The following is a 21,435-nucleotide window of genomic DNA, read 5'->3' as shown; positions in this document are numbered from 1 at the left end:
GCAAGTCATCAAGAAGTACAAGTGATCACGTGGCGTTACACACCAGACGCACACCTTACATTCTGTTGTTGAGGAATGTAAGGTACTATCTCTCTGTTCTTTGTCGAAAACTATGTTTTGTGTGGTACGTTATGACTGCAACCTCGTGTAGCCTACTATGTAATGGTGGCGTGTTAGCGACATTTTTAGTGTTTTCTGTAATACATGTGTGGACGTGAACCTATTTTAGGCATTACATCAGATCTGTTTTTATGTTTATCATTACGACAGTGGTTTCGTCGTTTCTAGCATTGTTTTTTGCTGTTTCGAATGCGTCTGCGATGTTTCCAAAAAAAAGATGGCAAATGTAGTTCAACAGACATGGTTAGTGAAAGTCATCGTCATTTTTTCATTTTTGGCTGTTTTGCTTGTTCTTTTTCATCGCTAATTGCACCGGCTAGCATTGGGTAGGTTTATCATGTAGCCATAACCTTTGCTGCGGTTTATGCACGTTTACGCTTTTTTTTCCAACTTGTTTTCCCATACATTGCACACAACACACTACGTGCTTCTAAACCGCATCGTATTTGTCATGGGGATATATGCCATGCAGAGTCATTACAAAAAGCATCCGGAAATTTTCAGTACAGCTAACATGGCAGATACATCATAAATAACATGGCAGATCCAGTACAACTTACATGGCAAATCCAGTACAACTAACATGGCAGATCCAGTACAACTAACATGGCATATTTAATATAAAGTAGCATGGCATATTTAGTATAAAATAGCATGGCTTATCTAGTATAAAATAGCATGGCATATTTGGTATAAAATAGCATGGCAGATTAACTACACATAACATGGCAGATTAAGTACCCATAACATGGCAAATGCATTTATCCATTCAATGAATGTTCCTTCTACTTCTGTCCCCCCTCAAGAGTCATTCTCCCAATTAAAAAAATCCCATCGTATAGGGGTACAAAACAAAATGTCCACATGGACCATGTCACAGCGCCCCAATTTTTGCTCATGGATTGCCCGCCCCTTTCTTCGTTTTCTTGTGTTTTGCTTGAATCTCCAGTCCCGACTTGTACCTTATCTCTCTCGGACGACCCTTTGTGATGGAACGGGGTGGGTTCCTGACCTGGGTTTGTGTGCTTGCTGTTCCAGATCCTATCTCTGAGTTTTCAGACGATGGCCCCGTGGATGAAGGCACACTTGATGTGCGGGGGAACCGGTGTAAGGCTTCCTCGGCTTTCCTTTTTTTGATCTCATCAAGCTCTCTTTTCAGTGCCTTCCTGTGTTTTTCTGCGACTCTCGCTGTGTCATCACTCTTGCACGCTTCATCAATTAGCTCAGCATAGTTCTTTGTCAGCACAATGTGCCTCACGGCTTCCATGGTTGACTCAGGTCTCTCGTCATGCACAGCCAGAACTGCGTGTGTTGTCTGCGGCGCCAACGCGTCGTCAGCGTCCCAAGTCCATCGCCTCCTTATGAAATGGCGGGGCATGCATGTCACAGCGTTCATGTCCATGACTTTTAGTATGTGACAGCACACAATGTCGTCCCGTTCGAATTTGCAGCATTGGCAGTAGTACTCGCCTTCCCCTATCGAGGCTCTGACGAAGTAGTTCCTTCCTTTGTCCGCGTCTTCAGGTTCTGAATCTGACATGCCCAAAATAGAACACACCTTGAACGTATGTTCGTCCACCCGGAAAGCCGTGAACATGCTGGCACGCTTTATTTCTTCCTGGAATCTGCAAGTTTTGTGTGTTTTCTGTTAAACTTTCGTGCGATCTTTTTCTTGTACACCCTTATGTTGTCATGGAAATAGAAATACATTTTATTTGAACATGGCAAACATAGTTCATTGAACATGGCAAATATATTGCGTTGAACATGGCAAATGCAGTACACTACACATGGCAAATGCATTACAACATACATGGCAATTGCAGTACAACAGACATGGCAATTGCAGTACATTTTCAACTGGATATCGTCATTTCCACACCAACATTCCTCAATGGAAGCACATTGCATAAAACATGGCAACTGCATTTTTATTAAACATGGCATCTACAGCTGAGTAAACATGTCAATTGCATTTCAAAAAAAAGGGCAGATGCATTTCATTAAACATGGCAACTGCATTTCAGCATATGTGTCGCCAATATAACATTTTTTTAGCATTTTTTGACATTGGCATTTGCATGCCAACATGCTCCAATGGAAGCACAGCGCATAAAACATGGCAACTGCACTTCATTCAACAAGGGAAATGCACCCGAGCAAGTATGCCAAAACAAAATTTTCATTTTAACATGGCAACTGCATCTGAGTAAGCATGGCAAACAGTATTTCATTAAACATGGCAGCTGCATGTCATGGCAACTGCATTTTGCACTCTATAAGGCCCCTACTGACTTGGTGCTTTTTATGCAAATAAGACTGTAAATGCAACTGACTTACTTGTTAAAGATCTTGTTGGTGTATATCTTGCTCATTTGCCTCTCCATCGGTAAATACGTTAGCATTTTTGGCTGCTTTAGGGCTGTGGTCGTTTCTTGTTGTAGCTCAGATCCCAGAATTTTTTGTTGCAAAGCTATGTATTGCTTGGCAAACTGTAGCAATGAGTTTTCAGGGCTGACGTACCGCTTTAAAACAGCATTGAACCCCTCGCTGCGCTGCGTAGTCTGCAGAAAGGGGAAGAAGCACTGCATGAAGTAGGCCGACACCCAGTACATTCGCTTCTCCCACAGGCTAACAAGAGTCTCGTTGTCCTGGACTTGATGTGTTTCAGTCATGGCCATCCAGCTCCTTTCAAACTCCTCCACCGTCAAGCTGTGGTCCACGCACAGCTCGAATGCCTTGTGCAGCTCTGGACGGTCGGCAAAGAACGGTCCTAGCGTCTCCTCAGCCTTCTTTATAATGTGCCACCTGCAGTGCCTGTGCACTGCCAACGGAAAGACCTCCTCTATGCCTGCACGCATGCTGAAATCTTGGTCCGTTATTATGTTCATCGGAGCAAGTCCATCCATGCACTCCAAGAAGGTCTTGAACAGCCAAACGTACCCATCTGTGTCTTCGTTCCGGACGAGGCCGCATCCGAACTGCAACGACTGATTGTGGTTATTTATTCCTATGAACGGAGCGCATGGCATCTTGTACATATTGGTGAGGTACGTCGCGTCGAATGAAATGCAATCTCGGAAATGTTTGTAGGCTCTCCTTGCAGTACCATCCACCCAATACATGTTTCTGACACGGTCCTCATCGTCCAACCTTATCCTGTAGAAGAAATCTGGATCTTCCTTTGCTTTCGCATCGAAGTAGGCTATTGTGGCCTCTATGTCTGCCAACTTGCTCTCTCTACGGTACTTGGCCTGTAGGTTTGTGACGTCAGCTGGTATGTACGGCATGCTACTCAGAGTCCCCTTTTTGCTGTGGATGAGAGATAGTATCTGTACCATTCTTGATGGACCGACGTTACAATCATGTAGCAGCTTTACGAATTTCCTTTCGACGGGGGTGAACCCTCTGTGGGCGGTCAGAAATTTCACCAGGTCGAACTTCTTTATGAGTTTGTGGTTGTGCTCGTCAAAATACTCATTGACCACCCATGTTGCTCCATCTACGTTTAGCTTACACCGGACAGGGCACCCCGTATTGAGAATGATGCCTCTCTTTCGTTCCGGAACGACAAGCGCAACACCTTTCCCCTTCTTGTTCCTTCGTGCCTTGTGGCACCTCATCTCACCTCTGCTATATTCATTAGTTTTCTTAATTTTCCTATGGTACTCGGTGTTGACCGCAAATCCATGGAACTTTGCGTATGCCTGATAGTATTCCTTTGCTTCTGCGAACGATCCAAATCTCTGCCCAATGTATGGTGGCTGAGGTACCACGATCTCGGATTACCCACCATCTTCATCCTCTTGTGCGTCGTCGTCAGTTTCATCATTCGCTTCAGTATCGGCGGCAGTTCCATCTACTCGAGTGTTGCTAGTGCTTGTGTTCAAAGGGGTGCTCGTCGGCATTGCTGGAATGATTGCCATTCCCGACTCTAACTCGAAATTGTTTGCGGCATGACAGTCTGCTGGCTAGTGGAACGCGTCTTCCGTGCGCTCAGAGCTCCCCGCAGTAGATGTCCCCGCACCGCTGTTCACTGTAGTTGTAGGTTCTGTAATAGAAAAAACAAGCACGAGAGTAAGATTTTTTGGTTGAATAAGATGTGTATCACAACGGATCACACCATCTTCGATTGATTTGGCACGACATATTTTCAAACAGCAAGCCGTGAGACTGCGTGTGGACATGTGTGGCAGCTGTAGCTGTCCAGTCATGGCAGGTACTGTTCAACAAACATGGCAACTATTGTTTTGCCTACAAAAAACTACAAACAACAAATGTAGTGATGTTTTTTGTGGTTCATTTTTTTTCCTTACCTTGTTGTGCTGCATTTGGCCATCTTGTGTGGTCTGTGACACCAAAATATCGTGCTCCACCTGCAATTTGTGAAGCTTGCCACGGGACGATTGCCGTGTCACCACCAGCGTAATACGCTGTAAGCATAGTAGTGGTTGGTCAATTCATGGCAATTTGCAGTTTGTGCTAGCACGGCAACTGCAGTCGCCCCTGATGTGGCAACTGCAGTTTTACTGGCATTTCAACTATAGTTGCATCGGCATGGCAACCGCAGTTGTTCCTCCATGGCAACTGCAGTTGCGATGACATGGCAACTGTAGTTGCTCTGGCATGGCAACTGCAGTTGTTTCTCCATGGCAACTACAAGTGTCCACTGATGGCAACAACAGTTGTCCAGGGATGGCAAATGTAGTTTTAAATTCATGGCAATTGTAGAAGTCCAGTCATGGCAATTTGGAGCTGCCAACTATGCCCCTTCTGCTAATTGAACATCCGCAACTTCACTTTTTTTATGGACTGACCTGTGTATGACGTCGATGGCAGGTACATGGGTGCTGGCTGATGCCACGTGCTGCATGAAGGCCCTGCATTTTCACCCGTGATAACTCGTGAGTCCTTTTGCCAGTTTTTTTGCATGTCCATTTTTCACGTCCACAGCAGTATGTGTTTTTTTTGGTTTTGCATTACCTTGATTAGCCATACTAGCTAGTTGAGGTTGGTTGCCCGTAAATATGTCAGTGTTAGCGCCTTGTGACTGAACTTGCCATGGGGCCCCCCTGAGAGTGTTTTGGTCATAAGAACCTGCAAAAAAATGGGAGTGTAGGACATAAGTAGAATGTCATCTTCATCGTTGCGAAGTTGGCAACTGCTCTCTTCTTTTTGTTACCACGCATCATACCTACGCCTGCATACTATTCTAGTAGTGGCAGCAACGGCCCTGCAGAGATGAGTTGACTATACTCTGCTGCATCCCAAGGCGGTGTTTCTGGCCTTTTAGAACCCCAAGCATCAGCGCCACCTTCGCGATTCATCCTTTCCGCGTCTCGATTCTTTTCCGACATGTTCTCAATCACTAGATGATCAAAAAGGCATCAATAATCTACAAGAATTGTATTCTTCTGCTGCTTGCACATGGAAGATAGGGATGGCAAGCAACAGGTCAAAATAGGTGGCAATTGTCATCATACACAAGCGGCAACTGTCGTTACACACAAGTGGCAATTATTTTTTCCCACCTTCTTCATTCAAAAAATCGTCCTTCCTGCCCTTTTTTAGGGATTCCTACTCATCCATTTCATACCCAACTACTTAAGTGCCTAAATTAGGCACCTAAGTTAACCTCAAACGTAGTACATGGCAGATCTGGTGTATTCTGCCTGGCAATTGCGAATATACACCGAACCATGCAGTGTTCTACCCCTATAGTATGAATCCAGTACAAGATCGGAAGATTTTCAGCCTTAAGGATGAGAGGGAAGGACGAGATCGAGATTTTTCACCTGGTTTTAGTTGATCGTGTCTGGAGGGCTGGATTGGAGTGGGCGGCTGGGGATGGGAAGGGTTAGGGTGTGGTTTGGGGTCGGAGCGCCCTACGGATCTGCCCTGGTTGCCATGGCAACCAGGGATGGCCGGTGACGGATGTCGGGGTTCGAGAGGTGGGGGACGATGGCGGCGTACGAGAGAGGGGATGGATCGGAGGCGTGGATCGGCTGGGTCGTGCGGGCAGCCGGTCTTCTGGCCCGGACGAGGCAGTGCGGGCGGGGTTGCCACACACCGGACGTGCGGGCCGTGCTTTTGTGCACTCGGACGTGGTCGTGCGGGCCGATCCCCGTTTATGCCGCACGAGGCGTGCGGGCGGGTTTCTATCGACGCCACACGTGTGGCAGTTATTCGGACCCTAAAAAAAAGGTATGTGTGTTTATAGGTGCGAGTGTATATGTATGTTCCGTGTTTTAAGGAAAAAAAAGATCAGGAGGGTCGGGCAGCGATGACAGACGGCACGTCGTCTTCCTCCGTGGGCTGGGCTAGGTGGGTTGTGTACTGTTCCTCAGGGGCCTCGTGGCAACAGGGCCGCAGCCACGACCACTGCCCTCTCGCCTCAGGCGTCCCCCGAGCTTGTCTCAAAAAAAAAGGCGTCCCCGAGCCGCGCGCCGCGCGCCGCAGCTCCATGGAGGTGGTGAATCGGAGAGCGAACAATTTCAGACATACGTGGGCGTGGCCGCGTCGAGATCTCCAGGACGCGATCTCGTGTCGCTGGTTCATGATTGGCGTCGCTGGCTGTAATGACGCGGTAGCAATTAATTCAGGCAATCGTGATGGATCCAGACATGGAGAGGGGAGGAATTAATCCCAGATGACGACTGTTGCTTGGTTGGTTCACCATGGTACTACTAGTATTTTTTCGGCACCCACTACAACAGTCATGACTTTTTTTTATGGTAATACGTGTATCATTCATATTGTAAAGATCAAAATACAAATCACGTAAACACCGACATGACAAGACTGAAAAGATAACAGAACATCTCTGAGCTTGACACTAACGTCCGTCACCTGCCTCCGGCACCACCATATCAGCCACCGAAGAAAAAAAATGTCGGATCACCTCCTCACCCGAGCTCGACGCGGCTCCATCATTGATATGCAGTTTAGCGGACCTCCAAGGTGGCTCACCAAAAGTGAAGCCCTTATTGTTGAACGAATTAGACGGATGCAACACCCCGAACACGCCATCTAACTTCAAATCTGAGACCCCACCACGACTAAGACGGCGAAAGAGGAAACAATACCTGCCATCCATAAACCACAAACCCAGCACACGTTTATGTCTTCCAAATGTCGTCTACGCAGACCACAATCTGCATCCACTCCTGGACTACCTTTCAAGCTCCACGTCGACGATGGAGCAAACGCCGTCGCAATGACGGAGCCCGAGGACATAGGTCCACCACGAGGATGCTGCCGCCGCCGCCACGCCATCCACGCTTGAATAGACTGATTTCCAAATTCATCCCCAACCATAGGACCCGATAGCCTTGTCAGGGAAGGATCCGAAGAATCTTTATTCAGCCAACAGTCATGGCTCAGTACCACCACATCCTACTACAGTACTCCAGTATCTTCCTTTTTTTTTTGAGTTGGGCACATTCTACTACCAGTACGTGCTGTACATATCGCGTGCTAGCGCGTGCAAAAATGTATACTACTCAACCTGAAAGATATCCGCTGAGCAAAGATAGAAAGAGATAATGAGATTGATGATAGATAGATAGATAAGTAGATATGGATGACGATGCTTATGCCGTGACGGTAAGATGATGCGTTGAGTGGGGAGAAGATGTTGGTCCGATGAAGAGAGCAAAGCAAAGCAAAGGCGCCCGTCACGCGTGGCGTGCCAGCTGAGCGGCGGCAGCGGGCAGCCCGGCGCCCCGTCGCGTCGGCTCGGGTCAAGCAATAAATAAAAAGCGAGCTGGCTGGCGTCGCGAGCCCGACCTGCCCGCCCCGCCCCGGAGTAGCGGCAGTAGAAACCGCCCGCCCGCCATTCCCACCTCTCCCTCCCTCAATTCTCATCTCCCTCTCCCCTGCCGCGGCGAGCCGCCCAGCCGCGCGCCCAAAACCCTAGCCCCGCCCGCCGACACCCCGCCACCGCGCCACTCCCGCCCGCCTCCGCAACCAATCCCCCCACCCACCCACCCACCCACCCACCGCGGCGACGCGCTCCTCCATGGACGGGTCCAAGGGCCCGAGCGACGGGGACGCGGCGGAGGAGGCGGGGGACGGGAACAAGGACAGGACGCCCGGCGCCTCCGACGCCGTTCTCGCCGCCGGGCCGTTCAGGACCGCCGCCAGCGACGGCAGGGCGCCCTGGGCGGCGCCGGGGGCCAAGCCCAAGGTGGTCTACCACGATCCCAGCATCCCGCGGCCGCAGGACGTGTACCTCATCAGGGTCAACAACTGCAACTCGCCCTTCGATCACGTCTGGCTGGAGCGCAGCGAGGACGGCACCCGCCCTATCCACCCCTTGGTCAGCGCCTCTTTCCTACGACTACCTCTTTCGTCCCTTTTCTGTCGTTGGTACTAGGAACTTTTGGATCGAAACGCGACATGCGAATGTGCTAAAAGAGCTCTACCTGCTCAGATTTGTTTACTAGTAGTAGTTAGTTCACTGCGTCATCAGTAATTACTAGAACGTCATACATGTGTAAGAAAATCTGTATCTAATGAAATGTTAATGGCCCTTTCTGTGATCACTTGTTGTCTGCACTTTCGAAGCTATCCGTGAGCAAAAAATAGTTTGATCTCGTTTCTTTCTATTTCGGGGGATCCATGACATGTTTACATGGAATCCAGAAGATGGGGTCATGGTATTAGCATGTCTCTTTATTCTGGATAAAAGTTTATGATGACACTTGCAGTCAGAAGAGTCCAAATGCATACGTTTGCCGATTCTTTTTGCTGGACAGTTGATTTGCTTAGCTCGAAAAGGGTAAAAAGGTAACCATCTAGCGTGTTGACTATAGGACTAGATAAGTTTGTTACAAGAGATGATCTAGTTTGGATGTTGATATTAGAAAAGGAAAGGCATAATCTCCTCACTGCAGAGCGACCTGTACCACATAAAAGTAGCATGGTGTTCTGCTTTTCTAAATCATTTCTGTTGTTCTAAATTGTACAGCAATCGTCTTGTGTGTGCATGTACTAAAGTTGATGTAAATGTACTTTATCTTATTGCAGGAAAAACTACCCGTGGAACAGTTTATTGACAGAAATGTTCCTGAAAGTGAACCAGTAAGGCCAGCTGATGTAGACGATACCCCGTTTACGCTAGTAGAAGACCTGAAAGGATTGACAGAGTTAGTTAACAAGTTGAAGGATGTAAATGAATTTGCTGTAAGCACTTGTAATCAAGTTTTCTTTAAATTTCAAATTAATCTGTATCAGGCTTGTTTGCTGCCTATGTTGTATTATATTCCAACTTTACAAGTACCTTGTGCATTTTTCTTGGATTCTTTTTAAATGCTTCAGTTGACATTGTTCCTGCTATCAATTATAAATTATGCACATAAGTCGTGCAGTAATTTTGTCAACAAAATAATCCAAGTGAAACATGGCTAAGTTATTGTCATATGGTAGCTGTTATGGGCCCTGAATGAGTTTGACAGGCATATATTCTTAAACTATTGGTAGAAGTCTTAAGAGTGTGCTACTTTAGAACTTTTTGACAACATCACTTATCATAGCTCCATAGGTGTTTCCGTCTTACTTGCTGCCATCAAACTCCAGCCACAAATCCAGTGAATTATGTTTGTTATAATTCATATTACACAATGTGAGCTTATATCCGCTGTCCTTTACTTTTGAATTCGTTGTAATTGATGCATTATATTTTTTTTCTGTATGATCGGTAGTTGCTTCTATGTTTTCCTTTCCCCTGCCTTGTCTGTCTTCCTGCTATGAATTACAGACCATAGACATAAACAAGATCATGTTCCATGTTTTGCTTATTTTGTCTTGTCATAGAAGAACCCATTTGTGCCTTTCTCTGTTTGGGTCATCTGACATGGAATAGCTCGGTGACTGCTAGCAATGTAATCTTTGCTTTATTTCTGTGCTGTTTTCAGGTCGATTTGGAGCACAATCAATATAGGTCATTTCAGGGTTTGACCTGCTTGATGCAGATTTCAACAAGAACAGAGGACTTCATTATCGACACCCTTAAGCTACGCATATACATCGGTTCTTACTTGAAAGAACTTTTCAAAGATCCAACCAAGAGAAAGGTTTTTCTTAACCATCAAATTGTGTCGGTCTTTGTGCACTTTAATATCCTTTTCCTCACTTGTTCTTGGGGAGATAGGTAATGCATGGGGCAGATCGTGATATAATGTGGCTCCAGCGGGACTTCCGAGTATATGTGTGCAATCTTTTTGACACAGGACAGGTACTGTTGAAAATAGGCTATACCATAATTCTTGATTGTGACTCTGTTTGTGTTTTTCTGCAATCTCCTTTGAAACCTACCTTTTTCTTTGCCATGTTAAACTTAAGTTTGACTTCCCTGTCTAACACCAACCAGGCTTCAAGGGTTTTACAGATGGAACGAAACAGCCTAGAACACCTATTACATCATTTCTGTGGAGTCACAGCGAATAAAATGTACATCTCACTTACCCCTAATTTTTAGATATACCCATGCTGACCTCCCTAATTATCTACCATGAGATTTGTTTCTTACCAAAGTGAACATTTTCTTGTAGATATCAAAATGCAGATTGGAGGTCAAGGCCACTCTCTGATGAAATGATCAAGTATTGTCCATATAAACCATATATTCCATTCTTTAGTTTAGTCATTGTTCTTACCCCCGCTACTATTTCTGTCAATATATCCATTTGAGATTACCCCTATGCAGGTATGCGAGAGAAGATACACATTATCTGTTGTATATATATGACTTGATGAGACTTAGACTACAAAGGGAGTCCACATGTGAAAACGATCTTCTTTTAGAGGTTAAGCTTATGTTCTACTGTTTTGATGTTTTCTATTTGGTTTTGATCTGGTATGATGAATTCATATGAATGAGCACTGTTGATTTAGAGCTACATGACACATCTTAAATTGGCCTGTTGTCATCTGTGGTGACCTTTCCTGTTCACATAAATCTGCAATCTGGGTGTTACTGATGATTGCTCAACCAACTTATAGTCACTTTTGACTGACAAGTGTCTCGGAACAGGCATTCTGATCTGTCTTTTTTGTTAGCTGCAGGTTCAAAAGCGCAGTAATGATATTTGCTTACAGTTGTATGAAAAGGAGCTGCTGACAGATAAATCTTACCTCCACATATACGGGTCTGTGTGCTGTTACTTCAACTACTACACTTGGTTTATCTTTAATGGAAATTATTTTTAACACTGAAAATAATGTGTGTGCTTATCCCATTAACTCGAGTGTGTTATTACAGGTTGCAGGAACATGAATTGGCCGCAGCTCAGCTGGCTGTTGTTTCTGTAAGAAATTACTCTCTTCATTTTGTATTGCTCATGATTATTCTGTCTTCAATAAACCTGGCATAGTAACATATGATGTGGCACTTTTCCTATAAATGGTTATATAGCTTTCTGGTCCCAAATCATGCTGTCGATTGACTTTGGCATTATTTCATTACTTTCGATCATTTTGACTCTGAAAAGCAATAGTATAGTATATCCATGGAGTATAATAGGTTTTTTGTGTTCTACCAAGAGAGAGTTATTCAATTGCATGACCATTTTTTTTTTTCATTCTCAGGCTCTACATCAGTGGAGAGATTATATAGCTCGTGAACAAGATGAGAGCACTGGTTATGTATTGCCAAACAAGGCTTTGATTGAGATAGGTATTACTGATTTTGTTGGATTGCTATGCTGCAAAACTTGATGTGTTGTCTTGGCTAACTTTCCTTTTGAATTCAAAAGCAAAGAAGATGCCTACAACCACTGCAGATTTGCGAAGAATCGTGAAAACAAAATATCCATGTGTTGAGGATAATTTTGACCTAATCTTGGACATCATATGGAATGCAACTGAAAATTCTGGTGCCTTTGAAGCAATAGCTGAGCAACTAAAGAAAGTACGACTTGGTGAGGTCAGTTTGGTTGAACTTTGTGGATTTTCTTTTTTCATTTATGTGTTAGGACTGATGATGAGTTTAGCATTGGTGTTTAAGGACTTACTTTGAAACTATATGCAATCTTGTGCAGTTAGACTTGAAAAGTATACTGGACACTGGTGAAGTTATCGAAATGGCTCCTTCGGATGCTGATAATGTTGGGATCAGTTTTGATCCAGCTGATCAATATTCTTTAGCTCCTTCATCAACTGCAAATATCAGGGTTACTTCTAACAGTAGGGATAGTTTTATGACTGATGCAACTTTGACTGGTAGCATCTGGCTACACGACAAAACCTCAACCATACCATCATCAGAAAATAGGACGTCTTGGGGCTTATCAGGCCTGACTAGACAATCAAACAAGGAAGTGATGAGCAATAATAAGCAGGTGAGACATACTCCTAGTATCTGCAGTCATTGTATTTTTTGGGGGGTATTTATATAGGTGCGTTGTGCAGGAGACACAGGCTCCTGTTCAAGAACTGAAGAGACCTTCGCCTTTTGGAGCTCTGGTAGGCAATTCAACATCTGGAAGACAGACAGATTACTTTGGAGGATTTTCAAATGAGCAGGTACATGCTCAGAAGTCACAACAGTATTTTCTTTTGAAATGTTCATTTAAAATACTTAATATCTGCTTGTTGATGTATTGTTTTCTTTTGCACTGCTGTGACGAATTACATATAGTACATCCTTAGCCTTATGCCAGTCTGCCATATTTGCTTATTTTTCTGCCTGTAGTTTTTGTTGATTAGTACTACGGTACTACATGTATTTTTCAAAGTAGTATTCACCGAGTATTCTGGAGAGAGAAAACATATGCCTGTGGAACAATTTCATGTGTCCTTCCATTTTTGCTCAACTCATCGAAGTTCTTAATATGCTCGATTGACCATTCGTTTAATTGATTTCTTAGTATCACAATATTATATTTTTCATCTTTGTTTCGCCGCAAGCATTTTATCTTCCCCTGCAAGTAACTCTGTTTAAGTTGTGGCGTCGCAGGCTAAAAGCGACGTTGATCAGATTCAGTCTTCAGCTTATTACTACCCCCAGTTCTCAGACTACAGCAGTTTAGCTGGATGGAGCCATCATGAACCCGAACGCACACAGGCCTCTGGGTTCATGTCTGGTTGCTATTACGGGCATGGCTACCAGTCGATAAACCAAAGCAGTACAGGAACAGGTCAGCCCGCCGCTAGAAATAATGGAGGGGGTTTGAAGAAGCAGCAACAACCTCCCCCTCATTCGGGTAACTAAAGCGGTAAGCCCCTGTGATCCATCCATCCTGTTGTGCAGAAAAATAGTTATAGAGAAAGAGAGTAGGAAGCTGACCTGTTTTCACCCGTGCCCTCTCACATGAGTGGCTAGGCGCTGGACATAGCATTTGTTTCATTGACAGTAGACGGAAGACATGTGTGCTGTCATGTGGTGAATTGGATGTGTGTATGTAACAAGTGACAAAACATGGCGTGTTGTTGTGCAATGGTGGATGCTGGAATTGCACAGGTGGTATACTGTAAAACTGGTGGTATAGATAGCAAATACTTGAAGACAAAAACGCTTTTTTCTTTTGTGTTCCTTTTTCCTTTTTCTTTTTTTTTATCATACCTTGCAAAAGAGAAGTAGTAATAACGACGTCGTCTTTCTGGCGCGTAGAACATTGGAGTAGTTGTTATCATTCTGGCAGGAGCTCCTCGTGCCTCAAATACAGAAATGTGCGTAGCATTCTTATCAGAGAGTGGACCAAAGCTAGCTTAGTGGCATCTTAAGGCTCTCCGGGTCAAAGCTAGCTTAGTGATCTCTCCCGGAAGCAGAGATCGTGTTGGCTACTAGCACCAGGGGGTGGTGCGTATATTCTTTCCTATAGCAACGCCCGTTCCAACAAGGCGCTATAAAATACTACGTACTACTTCCTCCGTTCCTAAATATTTGTCTTTCTAGACATTTCAAATGACTACTACATACGGATGTATGTAGACATATTTTAGAGTGTAGATTCACTCATTTTGTTCCGTATGTAGTCACTTGTTAAAATGCCTAGAAAGATAAATATTTAGGAATGGAGGGAGTACATCTGGTTGAAGATTAACAGATACTGTCAGGAAAAACAAACGCCCTCCTACATAAGCCAAACTTTGTGGCGGCCGTGTAAAGCTACCATCTGTGAGTGTGACAGCCACTTTTTAGCAGCCTGTTGTGCACACATGTCTGAATTCCGTCAGAGTCGTGGCGATCAACTTCCTCACCATCTCTTGTGGTTCGTCACACTTCTGTGGTACGCGGCATGCTGATCCGCGATTACTAGCGATTTTAATTTTATGTTTCCGAGTTGCAGAGAACAATCTAAACCAAGACAGTTTTTTTGGATTTGCTTCGCCTTACAGCCTTGCTTTCCATTGTCATTGCGAAATTGACTCGAAACCAAGGGAAACAAGACGAGATTCCGTGTTCGCTCATCGCACAACTTTCATTTCTTCAACTGACCTTGCCCGCTGGAGGTATGAGTTCCGGTATTTGAACGGGTAGGGGTGACCGGAACCCTCCCAAATCATCTCTGTTATTCAGTCGATACAGCGACGCGCTTAAAATGAGGGCCTTGCCTTTTCTCTTTCCTGCTCTGCCGTTGACGCCCTATCTTCGTACCTGGTGCTTCTGGCGCGTATTGAGCTTGGCGCTGCTTGAGATCTCGAAATAGCTCCGGACCAGCGCAAAGTCTAGATTGGTTGGTGAGCCTAGTGTCGTGGATGGTTCGTCACAGTTCTGATGTATTTTTTACCCCACTCCATAATTTATGCATCTCTCCAACGCGTTTTTTACCCCACTTCATAATTTATGCTAAAAAAATTATAGGTACACTTTTCACACGACGGAGGGAGTTTACGGCAAGACCGTACCTAACAAAATATCGGACAAACAATTCACCAACCCCTATAGATTCGCAACATAAACAATCCTGGCACGAACGAAGCAGAGAGCTTCTCCGGATTCGCCACACACATACGCCTCGTCCTCACCACTGTCAAGTGTCAATTTGGCCTCGGCTGCCTGCAATTTGCATCCCCTTTGATTTCACTTTCGCTGCAGTATATACACACAGCACACAGCCACCAGCACGGCGCACACACACTGACGCGGAGCCGGATCCCCTGACGTACGGCCACCTGACGTTGGGCCACTGACGCGTGGGTCTGGGTCCACACGTCAGCGAGTGCGCCGTACGTCAGAGGAGTCCCACTCGACGCGGCCACCAACCCCCCGGCCCCAGCCTCTGACACCTCCCCCCGCCCTCTATAGATCTCTCCTCTCCTCCCCTCCCCGTCCCGCACCAACCCACCCAAAACCCTCTCCCCCCTTTCCTCCCCACCATGGCCGCCGCCGCCACCCCCAACTCCATGCTCCTCCACCGCGCCAGCCCCAAGGCGGCCCCCTCCGCCCGCGTCCCGGCCCGCGCCGCCAGGATCCGCTGCCAGGCCGTCGCGGCGCCCGCCGCCCCCTCCCCCCTCGCCGCCGCGGGCGAGCGCGGCGTCTACAACTTCGCGGCGGGCCCGGCCACGCTCCCGCTCTCCGTCCTCCAGAGGGCGCAGGCGGAGCTGGTCAACTACCGCGGCTCCGGCATGAGCATCATGGAGATGAGCCACCGGGGCAAGGAGTTCGACGCCGCCATCAAGAAGGCCGAGGCCGACCTGCGCGCGCTCCTCGCCGTCCCCGACACCCACGAGGTGCTCTTCCTGCAGGGCGGCGCCACCACCCAGTTCGCCGCCGCGCCGCTCAACCTCTGCGCCTCCCCCTCCGACCCCGCCGACTTCGTCGTCTCCGGCTCCTGGAGCGACAAGGCCTTCAAGGAGGCCGGGAAGTACTCCGCCGCCGCCGTCGCCTGGTCCGGCAAGGCCGCCAAGTACACCTCCCTGCCGGCGGACTTCGGCGCCCTCGCGCAGAACCCCGGGGCCCGGTTCCTCCACATCTGCTCCAACGAGACCATCCACGGCGTCGAGTTCAAGGACTACCCGGAGCCGAGGAACGAGGCGGGCCTCCTCGTCGCCGACATGTCCTCCAACTTCTGCTCCAAGCCCGTCGACGTCTCCCGCTTCGGCCTCATCTACGCCGGCGCGCAGAAGAACGTCGGCCCGTCGGGCGTCACCATCGCCATCGTGCGCAAGGACCTCGTCGGCCGCGCGCAGCCCATCACGCCGGTGATGCTCGACTACAAGACGCACGCCGACAACGCCTCGCTCTACAACACCCCGCCCTGCTTCGCCATCTACATCTGCGGGCTGGTGTTCGAGGACCTGCTCGCGCAGGGCGGCCTCGCCGAGGTGGAGAAGAAGAACCAGCACAAGGCCGGCATCCTGTACGACGCCATCGACGCCAGCGGCGGCTACTTCGTCTGCCCCGTGGACAAGCCGGTGCGGTCGCTCATGAACGTGCCCTTCACGCTGGCCAAGGGGGCCGACTACGAGAAGCAGTTCATCGCCGAGGCGGCCAAGGAGGGCATGCTGCAGCTCAAGGGGCACAGGTCGGTCGGCGGCGTGCGCGCCTCCATCTACAACGCCATGCCGCTCTCCGGCGTGGAGAAGCTCGTCGCATTCATGAAGGACTTCCAAGCGAGGAACCCTTGATGGGCCCGTCGTCGCCATGGTCCTCCGGTATCGCTCGCTCTAGTAGGATGTCTTGTTGTTTATCATATATCATAACATAAGTAGGCTGCAAGATGTTGTGCACCGTCGCTCATATGAGATTTGCTATCCGTCTGTAGTATTAGTATGGTAACCATTTTGCAATGCTGCTGCATCTTCCCCGCGTTTGCGGGACTCTTCTCCATCTGCTCGCCTTTGAGATTGGAACATGTTGTATTGGGGAATAAAGGTTGGTCGATGGTCAATTGTTTTCAGATTCTGATTCTGCTGTATGATTGAGGGCTAAATTCAGGTTTGGCTGCTTTTGTGATCTCTGTAAGCAAGCAAGTTTGTTGATCATTGTCTCCTAGAGGCACCTGTTGGCTTGCTGTTCTTGTGATCTTGGTAGAGTTTTCTGGGTGCGGAATTCTGTGGAAGATTGGGTGCACTCTTTTGTGTAGCAGCCATTTATGTGATTTATCAGACAGACAGACAGACAGACAGGCAGGTCAATTATGTTGAGGACCAAGCACAGACCAGTGCATCATTACATATTTTTGGTATCTGGAGGTTGGTGAGCAGCAAGCTCCCGAGAGTTTGGTGATCTACTACTAGTATATTTGCTGGTTCCAGTGTCCCTGTCTGTCTTGCCTCAGTCGCCGGGCCGATACGACGAGCTACCAAAATACAGATGCGGGGATGTGACGGCGGTTTGGTGCCGGCCAAGGACCGGAATCACTACCAGCTCTCAAGCTCCCAAATCTCACGGTGGTAAACAGCAAGGTGCCCTGTGGGTTTGTTCTGACTTTTCTTTTTTAGTCCTCTGTTTGATGGTGTCGGCTTTTGGTTTGAGTTCCTGCAGTGAAGCTGTGAGTCGTTTGATCACTCCGTGTGGGTTTTCTTTTCACTCGAGCCCATGATACTTCTGGTACTCCGTAGTATAATCTTCAGAGCCTGAATCACTGCATCTTTTGCTGCCACTTGGTTAGAAAACAACAATAGTGGCTAAGATTTATCTACTTCCGCTTACTACACCATACGTGTATCCGATCATGTCATACTACTCCGCACCAAAAATACTAAAGTCGTTTTTTTTACTAATTTGGAAAGTACGAGATTCATCGCGGTAACTATCACTGGAAAACCATGGAATGCAAAGAAAATCTCTGCATAACATTAATAATAATATATTAACCGCTATATTTGCTCCCCAAGCCGCATAAATGATCTATTACAGTATCTTATACTCCCTCCGTTTCTAAATATTTGTCTTTCTAAAGATTTCAAATGGTTGCCACATACGGATGTATATAGACATATTTTAGAGTAGATTCACTCATTTTGCTCCGTATGTAGTCACTTGTTGAAACCTCTAGAAAGACAAATATTTAGGGAACGGAGGGAGTAGGTCACTAGCATTTCTGTGCAGCACATCACAGTGCAAAAGGACGAGGGATGGTTCAATTTCATAATCTCATAAACAAACGCTTGTTTGACGATCATCTCATTCTCCGGAATCTTGATTACACTGTTGCTTCAATCCTTCGTGCGGGGGAAGGATTCCTATAACACGGGCGATGTGAATCTTCTTTCTGATATACTCCACATAGTACTTCGGCTTGTTAATCTGAAAAGAGAAGAAAAATAAATTTCACAGGCTAAATCATCATCTTTCAAAAGCATGCATAATGAAGACTTGAAGAGGTGTTCTCTTTCATATATTACAGTACCTGCTTTCTAATTCCCTCTGCAATCAACGCCTTAGCTCCATCCTCTTTAACCTGAAGGTAAACAGACAACATCACACTACAAGAACACATTCCACTTGCATGCCACACATACAAAAAAGACACTACTACCTACTTCCGGGGTAATGGCTGCCGTGCAGGCACAGTACTGAAGGAAGGAAGATGATAAGAGATTAGCATACATGCATACACAAAGGGAATATCAAGTCACAAGTGCAGATTACCCATAAACCTAAAGAGCCTACCTCCGATTTCATTCTCCCCATGATGTAGCCATCCTCCAGTGCAACTTTCATCCTATGTTGGCGTAATGGAAACCTGTCCAGATTATAAACCTCCTCCAGAGCTTCTCTGAAGCTCATCTGAACATCACTCAAGGCAGAAGTCATGCACTGCCAAGGATATACAGTACTTGTAAAAACGAGAGAGAACTGAATGTGCAGTGCAGATCAGTACTAACCATTCGTTGCGTGACCCGCCGCCAAATCTCAAAATAGACACCATCCAACTCCTTAAACCAAAAACTGTCATAGCCCATGCTCGCTATACACTCCTGAATCGACAGATAGCAATTCTGCTGTGAGATAAGTACTACGCTGTAAGCTACTCCCTCCGTCCCAAAATATAAGAACGTTTTTAACACTAGCATAGTGTCAAAAACGTTCTTATATTATGGGACAGAGGGAGTACATACATAGAAATAATTCATGTGAGGGAACCTACATGGTAGCCATAGTAAGCTAAAGACGCGCTGATCTTGGGGAAGGTCGTAGCAGCGATCTTCATTGCTTGGAAAGCTCCCCGGGAGGATATGCAGTCCCACTGAGCAACAACAAAGTTGTGAGAGCACTGCAACATATATAGGCAACAGTTCCAGTCCAAGATTTCCGCATAGCCATACTTACCTTATAAGATGGCCGGCGAGCATCTAGATAACCTTCCATCCACTGTTGGCAGAGAAAAAAAAGGTCCTTAGTCCAAAAAGAATATCAAAGAAATGAACAAAGGAAATGGCATCTCCTTAACATGATCTGTGATACATACCTGTAGTCGCTTGAATAGTTCCTCGCAGTAATTGGCATACTCTTCTTCAATGACATGGCTACAAAGGAACTCATGGTAGTCACACCACCTGGCGTACTCAGTACCACCCTACATTGAGAAGGATAGAGAGACAACACATTTCTTAGAGGATTTTACAACGGTGGACGATACATGACCTAAATAGCTACATTTTAAATAAAGACTTTCAAGCTGGAAACAATAATTTTATTTTAGAGCAGAATGATAAAATACTGAGCAACAAGGTGAAAGAACACTTAGTCGGTTGGCACTATATTTGAGTTAGTCAGTCTGGCCAGTTTATAAGTTGATAAATTAACAAGTTAAACATTTCAGAATACAATATTGCTTGTCTCAGGCAAATATTACTAAAGCTCACTAGATGTAGCATGAACTCGCACCTACATGTAATTGGCCTATAATCTGAACCCTGATATACCTTTTTCTATTATTGTAAGCAAGATCGCCTAGAGATTGCACCTCTCACAGTGGGCAGTATCATGAACATGATACCAATCGACAATACTACCTGCCCAATGCATAGTATCATAGGGGTCATATTTTATATGACATCTTTTGTTATTTTGTAGGATCCATGGGAGATGAACGCATGAGATCAATCTAACTCTTTCTCCATTCAATGATGTGTCACATCAGCTAAATGCCTAGTTGGCACTGCATGATACTCTCCTATGATAGTTTTGGAGACTTTAGTGTGATTGTGACAGCCAGACAGCTGTTCTAACACAATCTACCACAATTACAAATTGAAGGACTCGTCGTGCATCAGAAGATAACTCACATAATTTCGAAGGACTAGGCGTTGGTAGTCACTCAGAGAAGGATCTTTGCAGTAAACAGGGTGGAAATACCAATCAAGTGTCCAATTTTCCTCGATTTGCTTGAAGTATCCCCACTTCTTATGAAATTGCCGATCACACTCGTCCTCAGAAACGTCCTTAAGGCCCAACGTATCGTCCTTTCCCTCCTCTTTCACCTGCAGACGATGAGACGCATGGCGCATAATTAAGATCAAACTAAATGAAACCAGGAGGTTAAATAAAATAAATAATCCAGCACATGTAGCATTGAACGAGCAAATGCATGAAACAGGATGCATGATGTGTGATGATAGATATCTATATAGATGGAACTGCGGATTGAACCTTGTGCCTGTAAGATCTGAAGCGGCACAGTGCATGGTGAACGACTTGCTTATCGAGCTCCTGACTGGTCAGTTTAACAGCATCAGGATAGATCCGAGGCATGGAAGGTAGCTGATCAAAGTAAGCATTGAAATCATCATCGCTGACATGCTCTCCGGTGCCCAGATCATTCAGGTTTTGGATCAGAAGCTCCGCCTCTTTCACCTCCTCGCTTTCTTCCTTGGCATGTGCAGTCTCGTCTGAATCGGGTTTCTGAAAGTCCTTGGGAGTATCAGCCTCCTCTGCAGGGTGGCCGTGCGCCATGTCTCCACCCAAGCTGGTATCAGCCTCCACCATTGAGGTCTCCCCGCTCGAGACTGTGCGCGCCTTCTTTGTACGGTGCTTGGCGGCGGATTCTTCAGAATCCTGGGCTGATCCTCCGCTCGGGACCGTAGCCTTCTTCTGATGCATGATCTCCCTACTCAATCCCCACACCGCTGCCCCCTCTACGGGACGGGATCCGCCGTCGGCCGGCGCCCCTCCGCCCGAGGCCGCGACAACCTTCTTCTGCAGCGCTCGGCCGCCCGAGCCCGTACCCACCGACCACGGGTCCACGGTCCCCTTTACCTTTTTTTTTTTGAGAAAAATACGGCCCCACTTTACCGGAGAGCTCTCGCTGCGTCGGGCAAACGCACACAGCATGGTCCGGCCCAAGCGGCCCATTTACGTCCGCGTTTTTTTTTCTGTTTCGACAAATATTTGTATATATTGATTGTACTGTAATAGCATGT

At 46.5% G+C, this 21,435-nt stretch overlaps 3 protein-coding genes and 1 long non-coding RNA gene across 4 annotated transcripts; 2 read left to right on the top strand and 2 right to left on the bottom strand.

Moving 5' to 3' along the window:
• Window positions 1-4,783: 4,783 nt before the first annotated feature.
• LOC123081620 (uncharacterized) lies at window positions 4,784-5,407 on the bottom strand. Its single transcript, XR_006438757.1, has 3 exons — window positions 5,315-5,407; window positions 5,104-5,217; window positions 4,784-5,000 (listed from the first exon to the last, which is right to left on the bottom strand). It is a non-coding gene; the product is annotated as an uncharacterized lncRNA (long non-coding RNA).
• Window positions 5,408-7,825: 2,418 nt separating this feature from the next.
• On the top strand, window positions 7,826-13,647 carry LOC123084885 (protein RRP6-like 2). Its single transcript, XM_044506418.1, has 14 exons — window positions 7,826-8,440; window positions 9,151-9,306; window positions 10,038-10,196; window positions 10,274-10,357; window positions 10,493-10,572; window positions 10,674-10,724; window positions 10,829-10,928; window positions 11,188-11,270; window positions 11,384-11,429; window positions 11,710-11,797; window positions 11,877-12,046; window positions 12,162-12,461; window positions 12,532-12,645; window positions 13,079-13,647. Exons 1-14 carry the CDS (start codon window positions 8,141-8,143, stop codon window positions 13,331-13,333), a joined length of 1,986 nt encoding a protein of 661 aa, XP_044362353.1. The 5' UTR covers window positions 7,826-8,140; the 3' UTR covers window positions 13,334-13,647.
• A 1,757-nt stretch (window positions 13,648-15,404) lies between these two features.
• On the top strand, window positions 15,405-16,964 carry LOC123084884 (phosphoserine aminotransferase 1, chloroplastic). The gene has a single exon (XM_044506417.1). It carries the CDS (start codon window positions 15,442-15,444, stop codon window positions 16,690-16,692), a length of 1,251 nt encoding a protein of 416 aa, XP_044362352.1. The 5' UTR covers window positions 15,405-15,441; the 3' UTR covers window positions 16,693-16,964.
• A 939-nt stretch (window positions 16,965-17,903) lies between these two features.
• LOC123081619 (uncharacterized) lies at window positions 17,904-21,228 on the bottom strand. The gene is made up of 10 exons (XM_044504168.1): window positions 20,666-21,228; window positions 20,302-20,496; window positions 19,482-19,589; window positions 19,343-19,384; window positions 19,161-19,259; window positions 18,898-18,990; window positions 18,683-18,799; window positions 18,553-18,585; window positions 18,420-18,470; window positions 17,904-18,316 (listed from the first exon to the last, which is right to left on the bottom strand). The coding sequence occupies exons 1-10, from the start codon at window positions 21,113-21,115 to the stop codon at window positions 18,194-18,196; spliced, it is 1,311 nt and encodes a 436-aa protein (XP_044360103.1). The 5' UTR covers window positions 21,116-21,228; the 3' UTR covers window positions 17,904-18,193.
• Between the last annotated feature and the right edge of the window lie 207 nt (window positions 21,229-21,435).

The sequence above is a fragment of the Triticum aestivum genome, chromosome 4A, assembly GCF_018294505.1.
Source record: "Triticum aestivum cultivar Chinese Spring chromosome 4A, IWGSC CS RefSeq v2.1, whole genome shotgun sequence".
Classification (NCBI taxonomy): Eukaryota; Viridiplantae; Streptophyta; class Magnoliopsida; order Poales; family Poaceae; genus Triticum; species Triticum aestivum.
The sequence above is the reverse complement of the archived record's forward strand: the minus strand, read 5'-3'. Positions and strand labels throughout refer to the sequence as shown.